Source organism: Hemitrygon akajei, chromosome 31 (assembly GCF_048418815.1).
Source record: "Hemitrygon akajei chromosome 31, sHemAka1.3, whole genome shotgun sequence".
In the NCBI taxonomy this organism is placed as follows: domain Eukaryota; kingdom Metazoa; phylum Chordata; class Chondrichthyes; order Myliobatiformes; family Dasyatidae; genus Hemitrygon; species Hemitrygon akajei.
Window position 1 is genome coordinate 18,346,531 of NC_133154.1, and position 17,409 is coordinate 18,363,939.

The 17,409-nt window shown below is 44.3% G+C and overlaps 1 protein-coding gene across 1 annotated transcript in view; it reads right to left on the reverse strand.

Annotated features, from left to right (window-relative positions):
- LOC140719001 (protein FAM227A-like) overlaps positions 1-17,409 on the reverse strand; it is a 71,803-nt gene that overhangs the window by 16,832 nt on the left and 37,562 nt on the right. The window contains exons 10-11 of the mRNA XM_073033309.1: positions 8,992-9,105; positions 2,993-3,102 (exon numbers count right to left, since the gene is read on the reverse strand). Of these exons, the coding sequence (XP_072889410.1) occupies positions 2,993-3,102; positions 8,992-9,105 (224 nt within the window). The remainder of the gene's footprint in view (positions 1-2,992; positions 3,103-8,991; positions 9,106-17,409) is intronic.

Below are 17,409 nucleotides of genomic sequence, written 5' to 3' on the forward strand. Positions count from 1 at the left end.
CACTTCAAGACTGAATATGTGCATTCAGAGGTGCCATTCTGCACACCGCTGTTGTAACTTGTGGACATTTGAGTTATTGTCACCTTCCTCTCAGCTGGCCATTCTCCTTCGATCTCTCACTAACAAGACATTTTCACCCACAGATGTTTTTTTTTTTGTTTTCTGCAACAGTCTCATAAACTCTAGAGACTGTTGAGCACGAAAACATCAGGAGATCAGCAGCTTCTGAGATCCACAAACCGCAGTGGAAAAAAACAATTATTCCACGGTCAAAGTCACTTAGCTCACGTTTTTACCCGTTCTGATATTTGATCTGAACAACAACTTGATCTTGACCATGGCTGCATGATTGTATGCATTCAGTTGCTGATTGGTTGATTAGATATTTGCATTAACGAGGTGTACCTAATAAAGTGGACACTGCGTACATGTCCTATAGTGTATGTTTCAATGAGATCACCCGTCATTCTTCTAAATTCTGAAACATCGAGGCTCAGTGTGCACCCAGGTCATGCCCTCTTCTCATTGCTACCATCAGGAAGAAGGTTCAGAAGCCTGAAAGCACACACTCAACAATTCAGGAACAGCTTCTTCCCCTCTGCCATCCGATATCTCAATGGATATTGAACCCATGAATACTACCTTCCTACTTTTTTATTTCCTATTTTTGTATTACTTATTCAATTTAATTATTGAAATATATAAACTAACTCAGTCTTCTTTTTCTCTGTTATTATGTATAACATTGCAGTGATGCCAGAAAGTTAACGAATTTCACGACATATGCCAGTGGTATTAAACCTGACTCTGATTCTGATTTCTTCTTGTGTGACAAACCCACCATCTTTCAAACTGACATGGCAAATTCCCCCTGCTGTCTTGTTATCAGACGCAAATCCCTCCTTGGGTAGGGTGGTCAGACCCGCACACAACATCCGGCCTGATATGTTGACTGTTTATTCGCTTCCATAGATGCTGCCTGGCCTGCTGAATTCTTCCAGCTTTTTGTGTGTGGTGCCCACAGTATTGCAGGTGCAGTCACACCAAGGCCCTGTGCACTTTCAACAAGGCCTCTTTACTCTAGTATTCAAATCCTCTTGCAATAAAGACCAAATATACCATTTGCATCTGTTACGAACCCTCAGGTTTCGTTTACTGTGGACTGTCGCTTTAAGTGCCTGAGTGAGGCGGGACTATGATGTCAGTCACAGGCTGAAGCGGTTTGTTTTGGATTTTTACAGAGAGAGAGAGAGAGGCCTTCAGTCGTAAGAGAGGCATGCTGAAATTTCAGCTTGTCACTGCTATGGTTTGGAACTCTTTGATGCCCAAAAGATTGGGTTAAACATCGGCACACGGTGCACAACAAATGCATGACTGTCGCTTCATATAATCCATAGGAGTGGGTTTTGGGATATCTTGTGGGACCACTTATGTGTTAACCATTGCATGGGTCTGTTGTGTGGTAACAGTGGAAGACGATATTCCAGTGACAGGTCACTTTTGGTGATAATTCATACGTGGATTTGGAATGACACGATGGACAAGATCTACGGCGACTTAACTCGTTTCCAGTGTGGAACCTGTGGAATACTTCGTACTCACCTTTTTTCTCCAGTACAAAGTGGATTACAAATATCTCTCTCCCAACACTTCTTACATGGATGTCTGAACTTTCCTACTTAACCATCTCAAGACTCTAAACCTTGTTCCCCCAAGACCAATAGTTTGGGAGCTATAGTTACACCCATATATACACATAACACTGTTAACTTCTGTTTATCTTGGTTGAGTTACTATATTATAAGTAGTTACTAATAAAGATAGTGGTTTTAACATCAAAACCTGACTCAGTGTGAAATCTCTTGCTGCCGGTTTGTTTCTAAAACGTTACATTTCATAACAAATTGGGGGCGTGTCTGGGACATGGACGGGTTTGGAGCTTATTGATTACCGATCTTATTGGCTACTTTTCTTTTGATTTACTTGGTTGTGGAAATCAGCAGCAATGGATATTGGGGCATTTCTGGAAACACCAACCCCTGAGGCATTAGAGAAGGCCAAAAAGGATGAATGGTTGGCCATTGCTATTGAGCTAAACCTTACTGAGATAAAGCGGGCTATGAGGAAGCCAAAGATTCAGAAGAAAATAGTTGAGCACTATATATCTACACAGGTGTTTGATGAGGAGGTGTTAAAGAGGTTTCCTGTGAGTAAAGAGGAGATACAGTTACAAATGGAACAAATGAAGCTTGAAATATTTAAATTAGAGGCTGAGGAAAAAGACAGACAGAGGCAGCTTGATGCCAGAGAAGCAGACAAACAGAGTGAAGAAGCAGAAAGGCAGAGGCGGTTTGAGATGGATAAGTTAAGGCTCGAGAGAGGAGTTGCTGGCTCTAAGGAACTGGTCATACCGTTTATTGCCAGCCAGGAAATTAAACTGGTCTCTTCATTTGATGAGACTGAGGTTGATAAATACTTCCAGCATTTTGAGAAAGTGGCTCAGAGTCTAAAGTGGCCAAAAGAAAGCTGGTCTCTCTTGTTACAGAGTGAAATTAAGGGTAAGGCTCAACGAGTTTACTCTGCCTTATCAATTGGAGATGCAGTTAACTATGAGACAGTGAAATGGACTGTACTTAAATCCTATGAATTGGTTTTATAAGCCTTTAGGCAATGGTTTAGAAATTTGAGGAAATCTGTGAACCAGACTCCATGTGAAATCTATTGCTGCTGGTTCCTTTCTAAAATGTTACAATTCATTACAAATTACTAATTGTTTGCTCTAGCTTTGCATTTGCTTTCAATGTACAAGGACACCCAGGTCTCTCTGAACACCAACATCTCTCAGCTTCTCACTATTTAAAGAATACTTTGCCTTTTTAGTTCTGTCACCAGAGTGAAGGACTTCACATTTTCCACATTATTGCTAACAACTTGGCAAAACACTCCAGAATTTATTACAAAATCAAGCCATCATTCTCTGCTCTTTACTCACCTTGTTGCTCACCTTGAGGGACATGGATGCGGGCCTCTTAGATTTTGACATTGCTGTGAGTGGGCTTAGTCCGGAGGATTGATTTAAGTTGAAGAGGATTTTTTTTATCCCTACAAAAGAGATAAATCCATTCACTGAAGCCACTGTGTCTCTCTCTGGATGACACCCACACCAGTTCAAACAACCCAACCATACAACCTGGTATTAAAGAAGTAGGGGGTAGAAAAGCAACCCAAAATTCATACAAGACATTTCATATTGAGATTTCACCCCATCTTCCATTCTCTCTGTTATAACTTCCTGTTGACTGTATGGTACACCCCAACCGTGCCAGCATCCGGGGTTCAGACGCTCCGATCTTCCGCAGCAAGGATAGCTGGTGTAGTCCCTTTAAAGATTCTGGCTGCTCTGCTAATTGGCGGCCATGTTTTGGCGCCAGGATTTGGATATTTAAAGAGCACCTGAACTCAGGTTTGGTGCTGAATCATCCGCTCAACCTTGGTTTGGTCTGCGATTGCATTTAGGATTTCTGTCTTGTTAGGATCCTTGTCTAGCATCTGGTCAAGTACCTTTTTCTCATCTCAGTCTTGAATTCGTTTCTAGGGTACTCCAGTACTTAGGTCATTAACATCCTCGCCTAAGTCTCTCATCACAGTCCCATTCCCACATCAATGCTCTGTTGTACCCCCCACCATGAAAACTGCCTGCACACACCACCCACCTCATCATACTCCTTCTCCTCATCACTTTCTTCCCACTCTGCTTCTGAGTGCCTCTCCCTTTCACCCCTCTCTCTCCTCACTACAGCCTTCTCCAGCTCACCGCCACTTTTCCCTGTCAAATTAATAATCCATTATCTGACACTGAATTACATTCCCAGAAAGTGTGACATGAATCGGAACAACATCGTGAATCCCTTTCCTAGGCTGAAGGTCAAGCCAAGAGACAGGCCAGTGCTAGCAAGTGGTGACAGTGTGGGGTGGGTAGGAGGGGGCAGATAAGTGACTCAGAGGGTAGTGGTTTGGATGAAGAATAGAGCGTGAATAAAGCACTTACCTTTGCGGTTTTCAGGTTTGGGGTTGCTCTACACTCAGGACAATGACTGAATAGATGACACCATTGCTCATCAATACCAGGCAAGGTGAGTGCTGATGGATTCAGTTTAGGCAATGACGAGTGAAACAATAATGAATAAACAAGGTTAAGGTGAGGACTGCCTGTACTCTCAGCAGTGATGACCATGATATGACTTTCTGGTTAATTAAAAGCCTATCAGGCAAGGAAGTCTGCCGACCTTAGCCAGTCTGGTCCATGTGGATATTTTGTTTTGAACACAACTGACAAGGGCAGGATGATGGGCATCTTAGAACGCAGGACAGTAAACACCCTACAGGCCCTTTGGCCCACAATGTTGTGTCGACATGTTAACCGATTCCAAGATCAATCTAACACTCCCCTCCCACGTAGGCCTCCATTTTTCCTTTCATCCATGTGCCTATCTAAGAGTCTCCTGAAACCCCCTAATGTATCAGCCTCTACCACCAGCCCAGGTGGTGCATTCCACACACTTACCACTCCCTGTGTAAAATAACCTACCTCCAATACACCCCTAAACTTTCCCCTCATCACTGTTGGATCTCCATTTATTTTCTGATCCTTAGGGTTCAGAAATGATGAGTAGTCTTAATTCCACGATTTTGGTTTAACTTAGGGTGCAAACAAGCATACAAACACTAAGCAACTTAAGCAAAGAGCCAAGAAATGACACTAGGAGGTGTATGGGCACGAAGACAAAGGAATAACGAAGCCAAGATGGCACCTCTGAAAAATCCTTCACTTTTATAGATAAAATAAGGAAAATTCCTTTGATAGAGAATAAACTAGTTAATAGGCTATATAATTAAAACAATTACACCACATGGGCGATGTGCTGGTAATTAGCCAATGAAAAATGAGAAAGGTTACAAACCGTTAGTTTAGCTGCTTTACCACTTTCTGCCAGTGAGTGGGGATGAACCACCACGTACATGAGCTTGTTAAAAAGTACCAATCTTATAAAAAGAGTTACTAAAAAAAAAATGGCTTCCAACATCATCTTAAAAATATGCCCTCTTGCATTAGCCATTTCTCCCTTCGGAATAAGGTGCCTGCTATCCACTCTGTTGATCTTGTGCATCTATATCAAGTCTCCTCTCATCCTTCTTCACTCCAAAGAGACGAGCCCTAGCTTGGTTTCTATATGGACTGAGCAAGGTCTTTGACGAGGTCTTAGATGGAAGGCAAGTCTGGACGATCAAACGGCATGGGATCCAGGGGGAGCTACGTAGCTAGGTGGACACCAATGGGTTTTATGGTAGGAAGCAGAAGGTGATGGTTTAATGTATGGTGACGGAGAGCACGCTGGCAACAACACTAGAAATACCTAAAAATGATGAGCTGTAACATGCAAGTGCTGAACAGAGGTCACAATGTGAAATGGCACAAGCTAGACGATTCCACAACCAAAAACTCTGCAGTCCTATCACAACCAGAGGTGAAAGGTGGTGGACAATTAAACTGCTTGTGGGACAAATAAGCTCCAAAACATCTCCATCCTCGTTCCTGGTGGGGCAAATCATGATCCCAATAACGAAAATCAAACAAAAAAAAAACCCTGCAGATGCTGGATATCTGAAATAAAAGCAGAAAACATTGGAATCACTCAGCAGGTCAGGTCAGGCAGTATCTAACGGAAAGAGACAGCTGACGCTTCAAGTCCTGCACCCTTCTTCAGATCTGGGAAGAGATAAAATTTCTGCAACAGCGTGGGCGGGGGAGAGTTGTGTAGAGCAAAGGGAATTCCCCAGATCAGGCCAAATGATAAATTGTGGCAGGTTATGGTCCTTTGTTTATGGATTGCGTAAGGATAAATAGTGGGATTTTCCCAGCAGACCAGACGATACAAATAAAAAATAAAATGATGACATGCAGAAATAACTAGTTCTGATCCAGAAAGAAAGAAAGAGTTACCCGACATTGGTGAATTTGAGACTGAATTCTGCGTGTGAAGCTGCAGGTGCAGTACTGAAGAACTGCACCCTAGAGCTTACCACGTCTCTGGTCCAAAAGTTCCAGTACAGGTACTCACTGGCAAACAGGGTCTTGGTTATGATAAGGATTTTGTCAAGAAGAAGTCTTCAATGAAGCCAGAAACAAAAAATAGAAAAATGCTGTACATACTCGGCAGATGACAAGGATGGTTAGGACCCAAATGCTGGAGTATCCAAAGCAAGGATTGAGAACCGAGTACAAAACAAATGCTAGACGCTATCACGAGTAGGCTTACAACTGAGCACCAAACCTCAGTTCAGGAGCTCTTTAAATACTCCATTCTTGGTGTCCAAATCACGACTGCCAATTTGTGAGACCGCCCTGAACCCTTAAAGGGACTGTGCCAGATATCCGTACTCTGGAGAGTTAGACCGTCTAAATCCCAGAAGCAGGCATTGTTGGGAGCGTCTCATAACAGAGGAACCAGGTTAACACTTCAGATTAATGATCATGCCCTCTACTCAAACCTCTTATCATGTTAAACATGAAAGATCCCATGGTGTTTGAGGTAATTTATGAAAGTGGACAGAAGATTAGCTGACCAGCAGAAGGCAGAGAGTGCAGATAAGGGGGTTCCTTTGTGAGTACAGTGACTAGTGGGATTCTGTATGGGCCAGTGTTGGGACCACAACATTTAACTTTATACATTAATGATCTGGACCATGGAACTGATGGTAATGTGGCTATGTCTGCAAACCATACCAATACTGGACGTCTGCAGAAGGACTTAGACAGGTTAGGCGAGTGTGCAATGAAGTAGAAGATGGAATACAGTCTGGGGGGGAAGTGTGGCATTTTGCACTTTGGTTGGAAATATACAAAAGCAGACTATTTTCTAAATGGGGAGCAAAATCACAAATCAGTGGTGCAAAGGGACTTGAGAGTCCTAATCTGGGATTTCCTCAAGATTAACTTACACGTTGAGTCGGTAGTAAAGAACATAAATGCAACGTTAGCGTTCATTTCAAGAGGAACAAGAAGGTAAAAACCATGATGCACTGCTGAGGCTTCATAAAACGTTGGACAGAGCTCATTTGGGATATTGTGCTGGTGCTGGAGAGGAACCAGAGGAGGTTCACAGGAATGAAAGGCTTAAGAAGAGGAGTGTTTGATACTTCCAAGCCTATAGTTGATGGCGTTCAGAAGGATGGGGCAGGGGGAGGGGGTGAATCTCATTGAAACCTGCTGGGACCCGAAGGGCCTGAATAGAATGGATGTGGAGAAGCTGTCTCCATTACCAGGAGAGTTTTGGATCTAAGGGCACAGTCTCAGAATAAAGGGACAACCCTTTAAAACTGAAATGAGGGATTTCAAAAGCTAAGAGAGTGGCGAAACTGTGGAATTTGTTGCCAAGGGGACTATGGAGGCCAGCTGGGTGTATTTAAGGCAGAGGTTAGCAGATTATCAATTGGTAAGGGAGCTAAGGGTAATGGAGAGAAGGAGGGAGTATCCAGTTGAAAAAAAATCAGAGCTGACTTGATGTGCATACAGAACATACAAATCTACAGCACATTACAGGCCCTTCGGCCCACAATGTTGTGCCGACCATGTAACCTACTCTAGAAACTGCCTAGAATTTCCCTATCACATAGCGATCTATTTTTCTAAGCTCCACGTACCTATCTAAGAGTCTCATAAAAGACCCTCTACCACCATCGCTGACAGTGCATTCCATTCACCCACCACCCTCTGTGTGAAAAACGTACCTCTGGCATTCCCCCCGTACCTGCTTCCAAGCATCTTCAAACTATGCCCCCTTGTGTTAGCCATTTCAGCCCTGTATGCTCGAATTCCGCTCGCAGCTTACAATCTGCGTGAGTCTGGTTCTCTTGCTATGCTGCCCAACCTGCTGAGTATTTCCAGCAATATCTGTATTAATTTCTGTTTAGCACCATTTGCAAGTTTTACTTGAACAGTGGAGGTAATTCCCTATTCCTTCTATACAATACATTAAGCATGCAATTAATCGTGTCGAAAGTAAAAAGGAGACATTTAATGTCTTTATGTGCATCAAGGTAGCTGATCCTTGGGGTCTGAAAAGATGTATCCCCATAAAAAGCTTCCTGCAAAAGCAGGAAGAGAGGAGGTTACTGGGGCCTTGACAGGGATATTTAAATCTTTGTTGGTCACAGATGAGGTGCTAGATGACTGGTTGTGCTACCTTTATTCAACGACAACAGTGTTGTATTATATTATATTAATGGCATGGAAATTTGTTGATAAAGTTGTGAAGTGTAGGATGAATCTGCATTTGGAGAGGTCGGGATTCATCAGGGATACCAACAAGGACCCTCTGAATAATCCTGTTGGCCTTATTTAAGATGTTGTTACATATATCGATGAAGACAATGTAATTTACATGTACCATATTTTCTCCTCCCACTTCTCCACTGTCATCCATCCCTCCGATCGCTGCTATCCTTTCCCATTCCTCCACCCCTCCTCTTCCATTTACCCCTTTCTACCATCACCATTACCTACTCCCCAACAGTCCCTCAGCCAATTTCCCTCCCCTTCACTCACACCCTCTCCTCCCTCTTCAACTTCTTCCCTTTCCTTAACTTTCCCTCCCTCCACCTAACTCACCCCTCTTACCCTTCTCTTCCTGTCCTCTCCCTCCTCCTTTCAATCATTCAAACCTTCCTGTCCAATTCACATCTACAATGCTCCCTGTCACTATTCTATTCACCATGGACTCCCCTCTTGTTCCTTCTCCTATCAATCCTCTTTCCCTCACTCCATCAATCTCCAACTCGCTCCCATTAATTATTAATCCTGCCCCTCCCCTGCACCAACTTTTCTCAACAGCCCTACATTTCTTTCCACCTCCCCTTTTAACTCTACCCCAGTGTCTTCCCAACATCCTCTCCCCTCCCAACAAGAACTCTCTCTCTTCCCCTGCCAATTACCTTTCTTATTTTGCTCTCCATCCTGTGCTGTGCATGACATTGTGTCTTTAACTTCCTGTGACAGTAAAGCATCATAGTTCCAGTTCTTAAATATTTTCGGAGTTGGACGAATGCCTGGAAGGAAGAAACAAGATCTAGCATGGCACGAACACAAGAGAGAATGCAGATGCTGGAAACAGTGCAATCTTCAATGGGACCCTACCACCAAACACAACTTTACCTCCACTCCCACCTCTCTGCTTTCCACAGGGATTGTACTCTCTGTGATTCCCTTGTCCATCTGTTATTCCCCACTAATCTCGCTCCTGGCACTTATCCCTGTATGTGGAAGAAGTACAACACCTGCCATTCACCTCCTCCCTCACCTCCATCCAGGGACCCAAACAGTCCTTCCAGGTGAGCTAACACTTTACCTGCGAGTGTTTTGGGGCCTCCTCTACATTGGTGAGACACAACGTAAATTAGGGACCACTTTGTCAAGTACCTTTGCTCCATCTGCAACAAGCAAGATTTCCCGATGGCCAATCATTCTAATCCTCACACCGGTTCAGATACATGTTGATGGTCTGCAAGGCAAGGGTGGGTGCCCTTCTCCTCCTAGGTCCCTCAGTTCCATTACACTTCCTGCCATTCATAGTAAGTCTTATGCTGGTTTGACTTTCCAAAATGCATCACCTCATATCTGTTTTGAAATCCATTTGTCATTCCTCAGCCCACTTCCCTATCTGATCAAGATCTCCTTGTAATCTACAATAACTGATTTCACTATCAACATCCTAATTTTGTGTCATCCCCAATACTGGACATTGGGCATAGGGTATAGCATGAAAACATAGGGCCAAAGAATTATTTAGTTTTCTGGTAAGGGGTTCACGAGCCTCTAACAGTCTGGAGGAGTGCAGTTGAGGATGGGGAACCTAGGCCCAGGAGTTAGTGTTGAAGCAGCATTGTCAGTCATTTGTGAAATTCATAGAATTGAAGGAGCCCACTCAGCCCATTAGGTCTGTACTGGAGCTAACATAGGGTTATTCACCATGTTAAAAAAGGCCCTTCAGCTCACCTTGTCCATGATGACCAACGTGCCTTCCTGAGCTGGTTCCATTTGCCTGCATTTGGACCGTAGACCTCTAAAACTTTTAAATATTGTAAATCTTTTAAATATTGTAATTGTACCCACCTCTACCAGTTCCCTTGACAGCTCCATCCATGTAATCACCACCCACTGTATGAAAACTTTGCCTTTAAACCTTTCCTCAATCAATTTAATCTTGTACTCTCGAGGAAATCTGCAGATGCTGGAAATTCAAGCAACACACACAAAATGCTGGTGGAACACAGCAGGCCAGGTAGCACCTATAGGGAGAAGCGCTGTCGACGTTTCGGGCCGAGACCCTTCGTCAGGACTAACTGAAAGATAGTAATTGATTTGAAAGTAGGAGGGGGAGGGGAAAATGCAAAATGATAGGAGAAGACCGGAGGGGGTGAGGTGAAGCTGAGAGCCAGACAGGTGATTGGTAAAAGGGATACAGAGCTAGAGAAGGGAAAGGATCATGGAACGGGAGGCCTAGGGAGAAAGAAAGGGGGAGGGGAGCACCAGAGGGAGATAGGGAACAGGCAGAGTGATGGGCAGAGAGAGAAAAAAAATCTAAATATATCAGGGATGGGGTAAGAAGGGGAGGGGCATTAACGGAAGTTAATTCTGCTTGCAAGTATAAGTGTCACACCTGCCCTTACACTTCCTCCCTCACCACCATTGGGTCCCAGACAGTCCTTACAGGTGAGGCGACACTTCACCTGTGAGTCGGCTGGTGTGGTATACTGCGTCCGGTGCTCCCGGTGTGGCCTTTTATATATTGGTGAGACCCGACACAGACTGGGAGACTGTTTCGCTGAACACCTACGCTCTGTCCGCCAGAGAAAGCAGGATATCCCAGCGGCCACACATTTTAATTCCACGTCCCATTCCCATTCTGATATGTCTATCCATGGCCTCCTCTACTGTCAAAATTAATCCAAACTCAGGTTGGAGGAACAACACCTTATATACCGGCTGGGTAGCCTCCAACCTGATGGCAAGAACATTGACTTCTCTAACTTCCGTTAATGCCCCTCCCATTCTTACCCCATCCCTGATATATTTAGATTTTTTTTCTTTCTTTGCCCATCACTCTGCCTGTTCTCCATCTCCCTCTGGTGCTCCCCTCCCCCTTTCTTTCTCCCTAGGCCTCCTGTCCCATGATCCACCCCCTCCGGTCTTCTCCTATCATTTCGCATTTTCCCCTCCCCCTCCTACTTTCAAATCTCTTACTATCTTTCCTTTCATTTAGTCCTGATGAAGGGTCTCGGCCCGAAACTTCGACAGCGCTTCTCCCTATAGATGCTGCCTGGCCTGCTGTGTTCCACGAGCATTTTGTGTGTGTAATCTTGTACTCTCTAGCTTTAGATTCCTCCATCCTGGAAAAGTGACCCTGTCTATCCATCTTATCTCTGAAGCCTTCCACTGAGTTCCTACGCAGGAGGTTCGTCAGCCTGTTTCGAGCACATCAGAGTGTATTGGAGGTAATATACTGGACTGAGGATTGGTTATCTGACAGAAAGCAGATGAACTGTGACCTGCGGGGTACCATAGCGATTGGTATTTGGTATTTGTAACCTAACCTTCTTTTGCCGAGAGGACAAGATGCTACTTTTCTGAGTTTGCTGATGGTGTTGTGAGGAAGAAAACAGATATAAAGAGCCTTCACTGAAGTACAGGGAGGCTGAGTGAATGAGTTCATGGCAGATGGAATATAATGTGGAAGAAAAAAAATAGAAAAGCAGTGTTTGTGTTAACTTGTCAGAGATTAGGGAGTATTGATGTTGAAGAGAGTTAGGTGTCCTTATAAACTCTACTCTGCTGACACAGCAAGCAATTAATGCAGTAAATCATACATTGGTCTTTGTTAGGCTGGGATTTAAAGACAGGAGCAAAGATATCACAGTGTAAGTATGTGGGGCATTGGTATCTTGTGCAGTTTTCATTTATTTAAGCAAAAATGAACCTGCTGACCATAGAGGAAGCACAACACAGGTTCCTATGACGGCAGGAAGAGAGATGAGGCTGACTTATCCTTAACTTTTTAAAGTTTAGAAAAACTGAGAAGCGATCTCATTGAAACCCACAAACTCTTTTACAGGGCTTGAAAGGCTAGGTGCAGCAGGAGATTTCCACTGGTTTAGGAGTCTCGGGCCAGGGGACACAGTCTCAGTGTAAGGGAGCAAGTTTAGTAAGTCTGAGATGTGGAGAAATGTCTTCATTGACGAATCTTTAGAATCCCCTACCCCAAGGGCTCCAGATGCTCATTCATGGGGTCCATCCAGATCAGGGATTAGTAGATTCCTTGATATTAAGGAATGTAGTGATAGTGCGGGAAGGTGACACTGAGATAGAAGTTTAGCAGTGGTTTCAGTAAATAGCAGAGCTGGCTTAAAAGCTTAAATGCTCTGCTCTTACTTCAACTGCTTTTTGTCTCACTTTCTTCAATGAGGAAGGAGATATCTGTGTTGGGAAGGAGTGAACTGAGAACAAAAAGTGCAGCTTGAAAAAGAATCCTGTTGCTGGCTTGTTTGACAGCATGAAAGATATTACACACTTGTAAGGAATGTTGGAAGGAACAACGTTCTTGTAAGCTTCAGTGTCATACATTTGTTTTAAAGTTCAAAATGAATTTATTATCAAGGTACATATACGTCACCATACACAACCTTGATATTCATTTTCTTGCGGGCATACTCAGTAATTCTAAGAACCGTAACAGAATCAAGGAAAGGCAACAAACTGTGCATATATGAAAGAGGGGAAAAAAAACAATAAATATTGAGCACGAGATGAAGAGACCTTGAAAGTGAGTCCATAGGATGTGGGAATGGTTCAGTGATGGGGCAAGTGAAGTTAGCCCCACTGGTTCCAGAGCCTGATGGTTGTGGGGTAATAATTGTTCCTGAGCCTGGTAGTATGCGTCCTGAGGTCCCCCTCCTGTACTTTGTTCCTGGCGGCAGCAGTGAAGAGAGAGCATGTCCTGGGTAAAGGGAGTTCTTGGTGATGGGTGCTGCTTTCTTGTGACAGTGTTTCATGTAGATGTGCTCAATGGTGGGGAGTATTTTACCCATGATGGACTGGGCTGTATTCACTCCTGTCTGTAATATCTCGTTTCCATATCAGGCTGTGAATCGAACAGTCAGTATACTTTTCACCACACATCCACAGAAGTTTGTTAAAGTACTAGATATCAAGCTAAATCTTCGCAAACTTCTAAGGAAGTAGAGGCGCTGCTGTGCTTTCTTTGTAAGTGCATTTATGTGGTGAGCCCAGGAAAGACCCTCTGAAGTGATAGATAACATAGAGAAATTTAAAATTGCTGACCCTCTCCACCTTTGATCCCCCAAAGAGGACCGGCTCATTGACCTCCAGTATCCTTCGCCTGAAGTCAATAATCAGCTCCTTGATCTTGCTGACATTGAGTGAGAGGCTGTTGTCAGGGCACCACTCAGCCAGATTTTCAATCTCCCTCCTATACGCTGACCCGTGACCACCTTTGATCTGGCCAGTGATAGATGTGTTGTCAGCAAACTTAAATATGGCATTGGAACAGTGTTTAGCCACACAATCGTAAAGGTAGAATGAGCAGAGCAGGGAGACTAAGCACACAGCCTCGTGGTGTACCTGTGCTGATGGAGATGGTAGAGGAGATGTTGTTGCCAATCCAAACTGACTGGGGTCAGTTATTTACAAAATTTTAGTTACAAAATGTTATTTACAAAATTACAATGGTCACACCTCCTTCTTGTGACCATCTATCACTGATCTTTCACTCCTCTTCATTTCCAGTTCACCAGCAGTCCGACTGTACACAGCCCACCTATTTTCTGCAAATCGGTGAACTACCCTGTTGACTATTATCTGTGTACACGTACTGTATCATAAAACAGTCACTCCTGCTTCCGCTTAACATGTAGCCTTTTCAACTTTATTGGCTGAGAGAGCTATTTTGTTGCATTGGAAAGATCCTTGTGCAGCCTTTATGGCAGTTATTTAGTTTATAATATTTTCGCTTAGTAATTTGTTGTTAGCATTTTTTAGTTAAAGTTAGGATTGTTTAAGTAAATTCATTTGTCTGTAATATATCGCGGCTGCGATGACGTCACATCCGGTTTCACCGCGTCTTGTGGGAAAATACCGGTTTGGGATAAACGCAAGGGTGGGGGGCGCTCACATGTGGCAGTTCAGCACGAGTAAGGTTGTTCTCTACGCACCAGAAACACAGTGAAAGCAACGCTGTAAGTCATGAGATAATCGATATGTTGAATTAAAATGTTAACGCTGATTCTGTTAAAAGTAACGATGGTCGATAAGGTTTACGTTTTCGTTAGTTAAAGAGTTGGGATAATTTGTGTTGAAGTGTATTTAAAGCAGTCAATGGAGCAGGTAGATTCTGACTGTATGCTGCACTTTAATGTAATGTAATTATTGTAGTTTTACCTTTGCAAGTATTCACGATGTAAATGTGATATTTAGAAGGAAACACTGTACCAATCTTGTATTGTTTAATCAACAGTTTTCACCATACGTTAATGTGAAGAGTGAACAGTAAATGGTTAATCTTACTGCGACCTTGTTTTCATTGACTACGGTTTACCTCGACGTTTAATTCGGGTTCCGTCACACCCGAGCGAGAACGTTACAGTGAAAAAGCGGCATTATCAGGTGTTTCAAGTGCAGCAATGACAACTCGGTCCAGCATCAAGTCGTTGCCATCCTGCGACAGGGGCAGTAGAGCATCAAGTAAGGCCACCCAAGCAAGAGCTAAAGCAGAAGTCGCCAATGTGCGAGCGCGCTTTGCCAAATGAGAAGTAGAAATAAAAATGGAAGCGGCTGCCAGAGAAGCCGAAAACCAGTTGGAAAGAAAAAGGGTAGAGGCAAAGTTAGAAGTGCTGACGCTAGAACGAGAAGCAGAAGCTGCCAGGGTGGAAGCAGAGTTAATAGAAGATGCTGAAGAAATGCATGATCCGGTTGATGGAAAATCTACTTCAGAAAAGATCAGATTGGAACGCACAAGCGACTATGTCCAATCTCAAATAGAATGGAAGACTCGTTCTTCCTCTCCATACTTATTTGATAACGTCCCACTTCACGAGGAGTCTCAGAGAGGCCCGACTGCATCACAACCATCCGAGGAAGACAATTTACCCTCGCAACCCCGCAATGAATCCAGGAATGAAAGGGCTCACGACAAGTACTTCTCGACACCAAACTTACCAGATTTGGGGAGAAGAGAGGCAAAGACCGAGTCCAGAACAGCAAATTCCATAACAGATGTACGCCCTCAGTCGCGTACCCGCAGACATGTTTCCTCAGCCCGCATGCCACTTGCAGTCGAACCCGTAGCACAGTATTTAGCACAACGGGATCTCGTCACTTCAGGACTATACCAGTTCGACGATAAACCTGAAAATTACCGTGCATGGCACTCCACATTCACCAACGCTATCGACGGAGTCCAGCTCAGAGCAACCCAGGAGTTGGATCTTATGGCAAAATGGCTGGGAAAAGAATCATGCGAACAGGTGCGACGCATGCGTTCAGTGTACATCAACAAACCCGAGCTAGCATTGAAGAAAGCATGGGAGAGACTTCAGGAGGGCTATGGGGCCCACAAAATTATTGAAGCGGCGCTATGCCAACATTTGGGAAATTTTCCTAAGGTGTCAGCTAAGGACCACACTAAGATAAGAGAATTCGGAGGTTTACTCATGGAGATTCAAGGCGCCAAAGAAGATGGCTACTCAGCTGGTCTAGTATACCTAGACACTCCAACTGGGATTAGACAAATTGTAGACAAACTTCCATTTGGGCTGCAGGACAGGTGGTTGTCCATTGCCTCAGAGTACAAGGAAGATCACAGAGGTCGATTTCCTCCCTTTGAGTATTTCACTGGGTTTGTGTGCAAGGAGGCGAAGAAGCGAAATGATCCTAGCCTCATAGGTCCAGGAAGCAGTACAACTTACACCAAGCCAGATAAATCCTCTTCGAATAATTTCAACATTAATAAACCAGTCTCAGTGCTTAAGACTGAAGTCTTTACAACTAACAACGACCCTAGCAAGAATTGTCCATTGCATAACAAACCCCACCCCCTCAAGAAATGCAGAACGTTTAGGGAAAAACCCCTTGAAGAGAGGAAGGCCCTTCTCAAGGAGAAAAGAATATGTTTTAAATGCTGTTCCTCAACCTCTCACCTTGCTAGAGAGTGTACTATCACCGTGAAGTGCCCGGAATGTAATAGCACTAATCACGATGGGGCCATGCATCCCGGCCCGTTACCGCGAACCGACAACGCTCCTTCACCCCCACAACAGGACAGCGGGGAGGGAGAGGCTCACTCCAGGACAACTGTTGTCAGTTCGAGCTGTACAGAAGTTTGCGGTCAAGCTCAGTCAAGCCGTTCTTGTTCAAAGATCTGTCTCACTAAGGTGTACCCTAAGGGAGCCAAAGACAAGGCCATCAAAGCCTACGTAATTCTGGATGATCAGAGCAATCGCTCGCTAGTCAGTCCAGAGTTCTTTAACTTGTTCAACATTGAGAGTAAGCAGTTCCCATACTACCTTAGAACTTGCTCAGGCAACATGGAAACTTACGGAAGGAAGGCTGAAGGCTTCCAGATCGAGTCCCTGGATGGTAAAGTCATCATCTGTCTCCCTCCACTCTTAGAGTGCAATGAAATCTTGAACAACCGCACTGAGATCCCGACGCCAAGTGTGGTGCTACACCAGCCACATCTCCACCACATTCCCAAACACATCCCAGAGCTGGATCCAGAAGCAGAAATACTCCTGCTATTAGGAAGAGATGTTCTCCGGGTACACAAGGTTAGGCAGCAGGTCAATGGACCACACGACGCCCCCTTTGCGCAATGCCTGGATCTGGGCTGGGTGGTGATAGGAGAGGTGTGCCCTGGCAACATACACAAATCGACGGTTAACACACTCAAGACCAATGTGCTAGAGAGTAGCCGCCATTCGATTCTTCAACCCCGCACAAGTTCCATGTGTGTCCAGGAAGCACAACAAGGCTTTAACAAGCGCAAAGTAACTGACGAGACGCTGGGTCAGTCAGTCTTCGCTCAAATGGAGCATGATAATAAACTTGCTCCATTGGCTCAAGACGCCATCTTCTTAAAAACAGAGGACACCAAGGTCTTCAGAGACAAAGCAAATACAGGGGTCACCCCACTACCTTTCAGAGAACCACGCCAGTGAATGCCAAACAACAAAGAGCAGGCAGTCAAGCGGTTCACGTCCTTGCAAAAAACCCTGAAAAGGAAACCTGAGATGCAGCAACGCACCCGATTGACCCACGAGGTACTGTGCACACTAATGGCA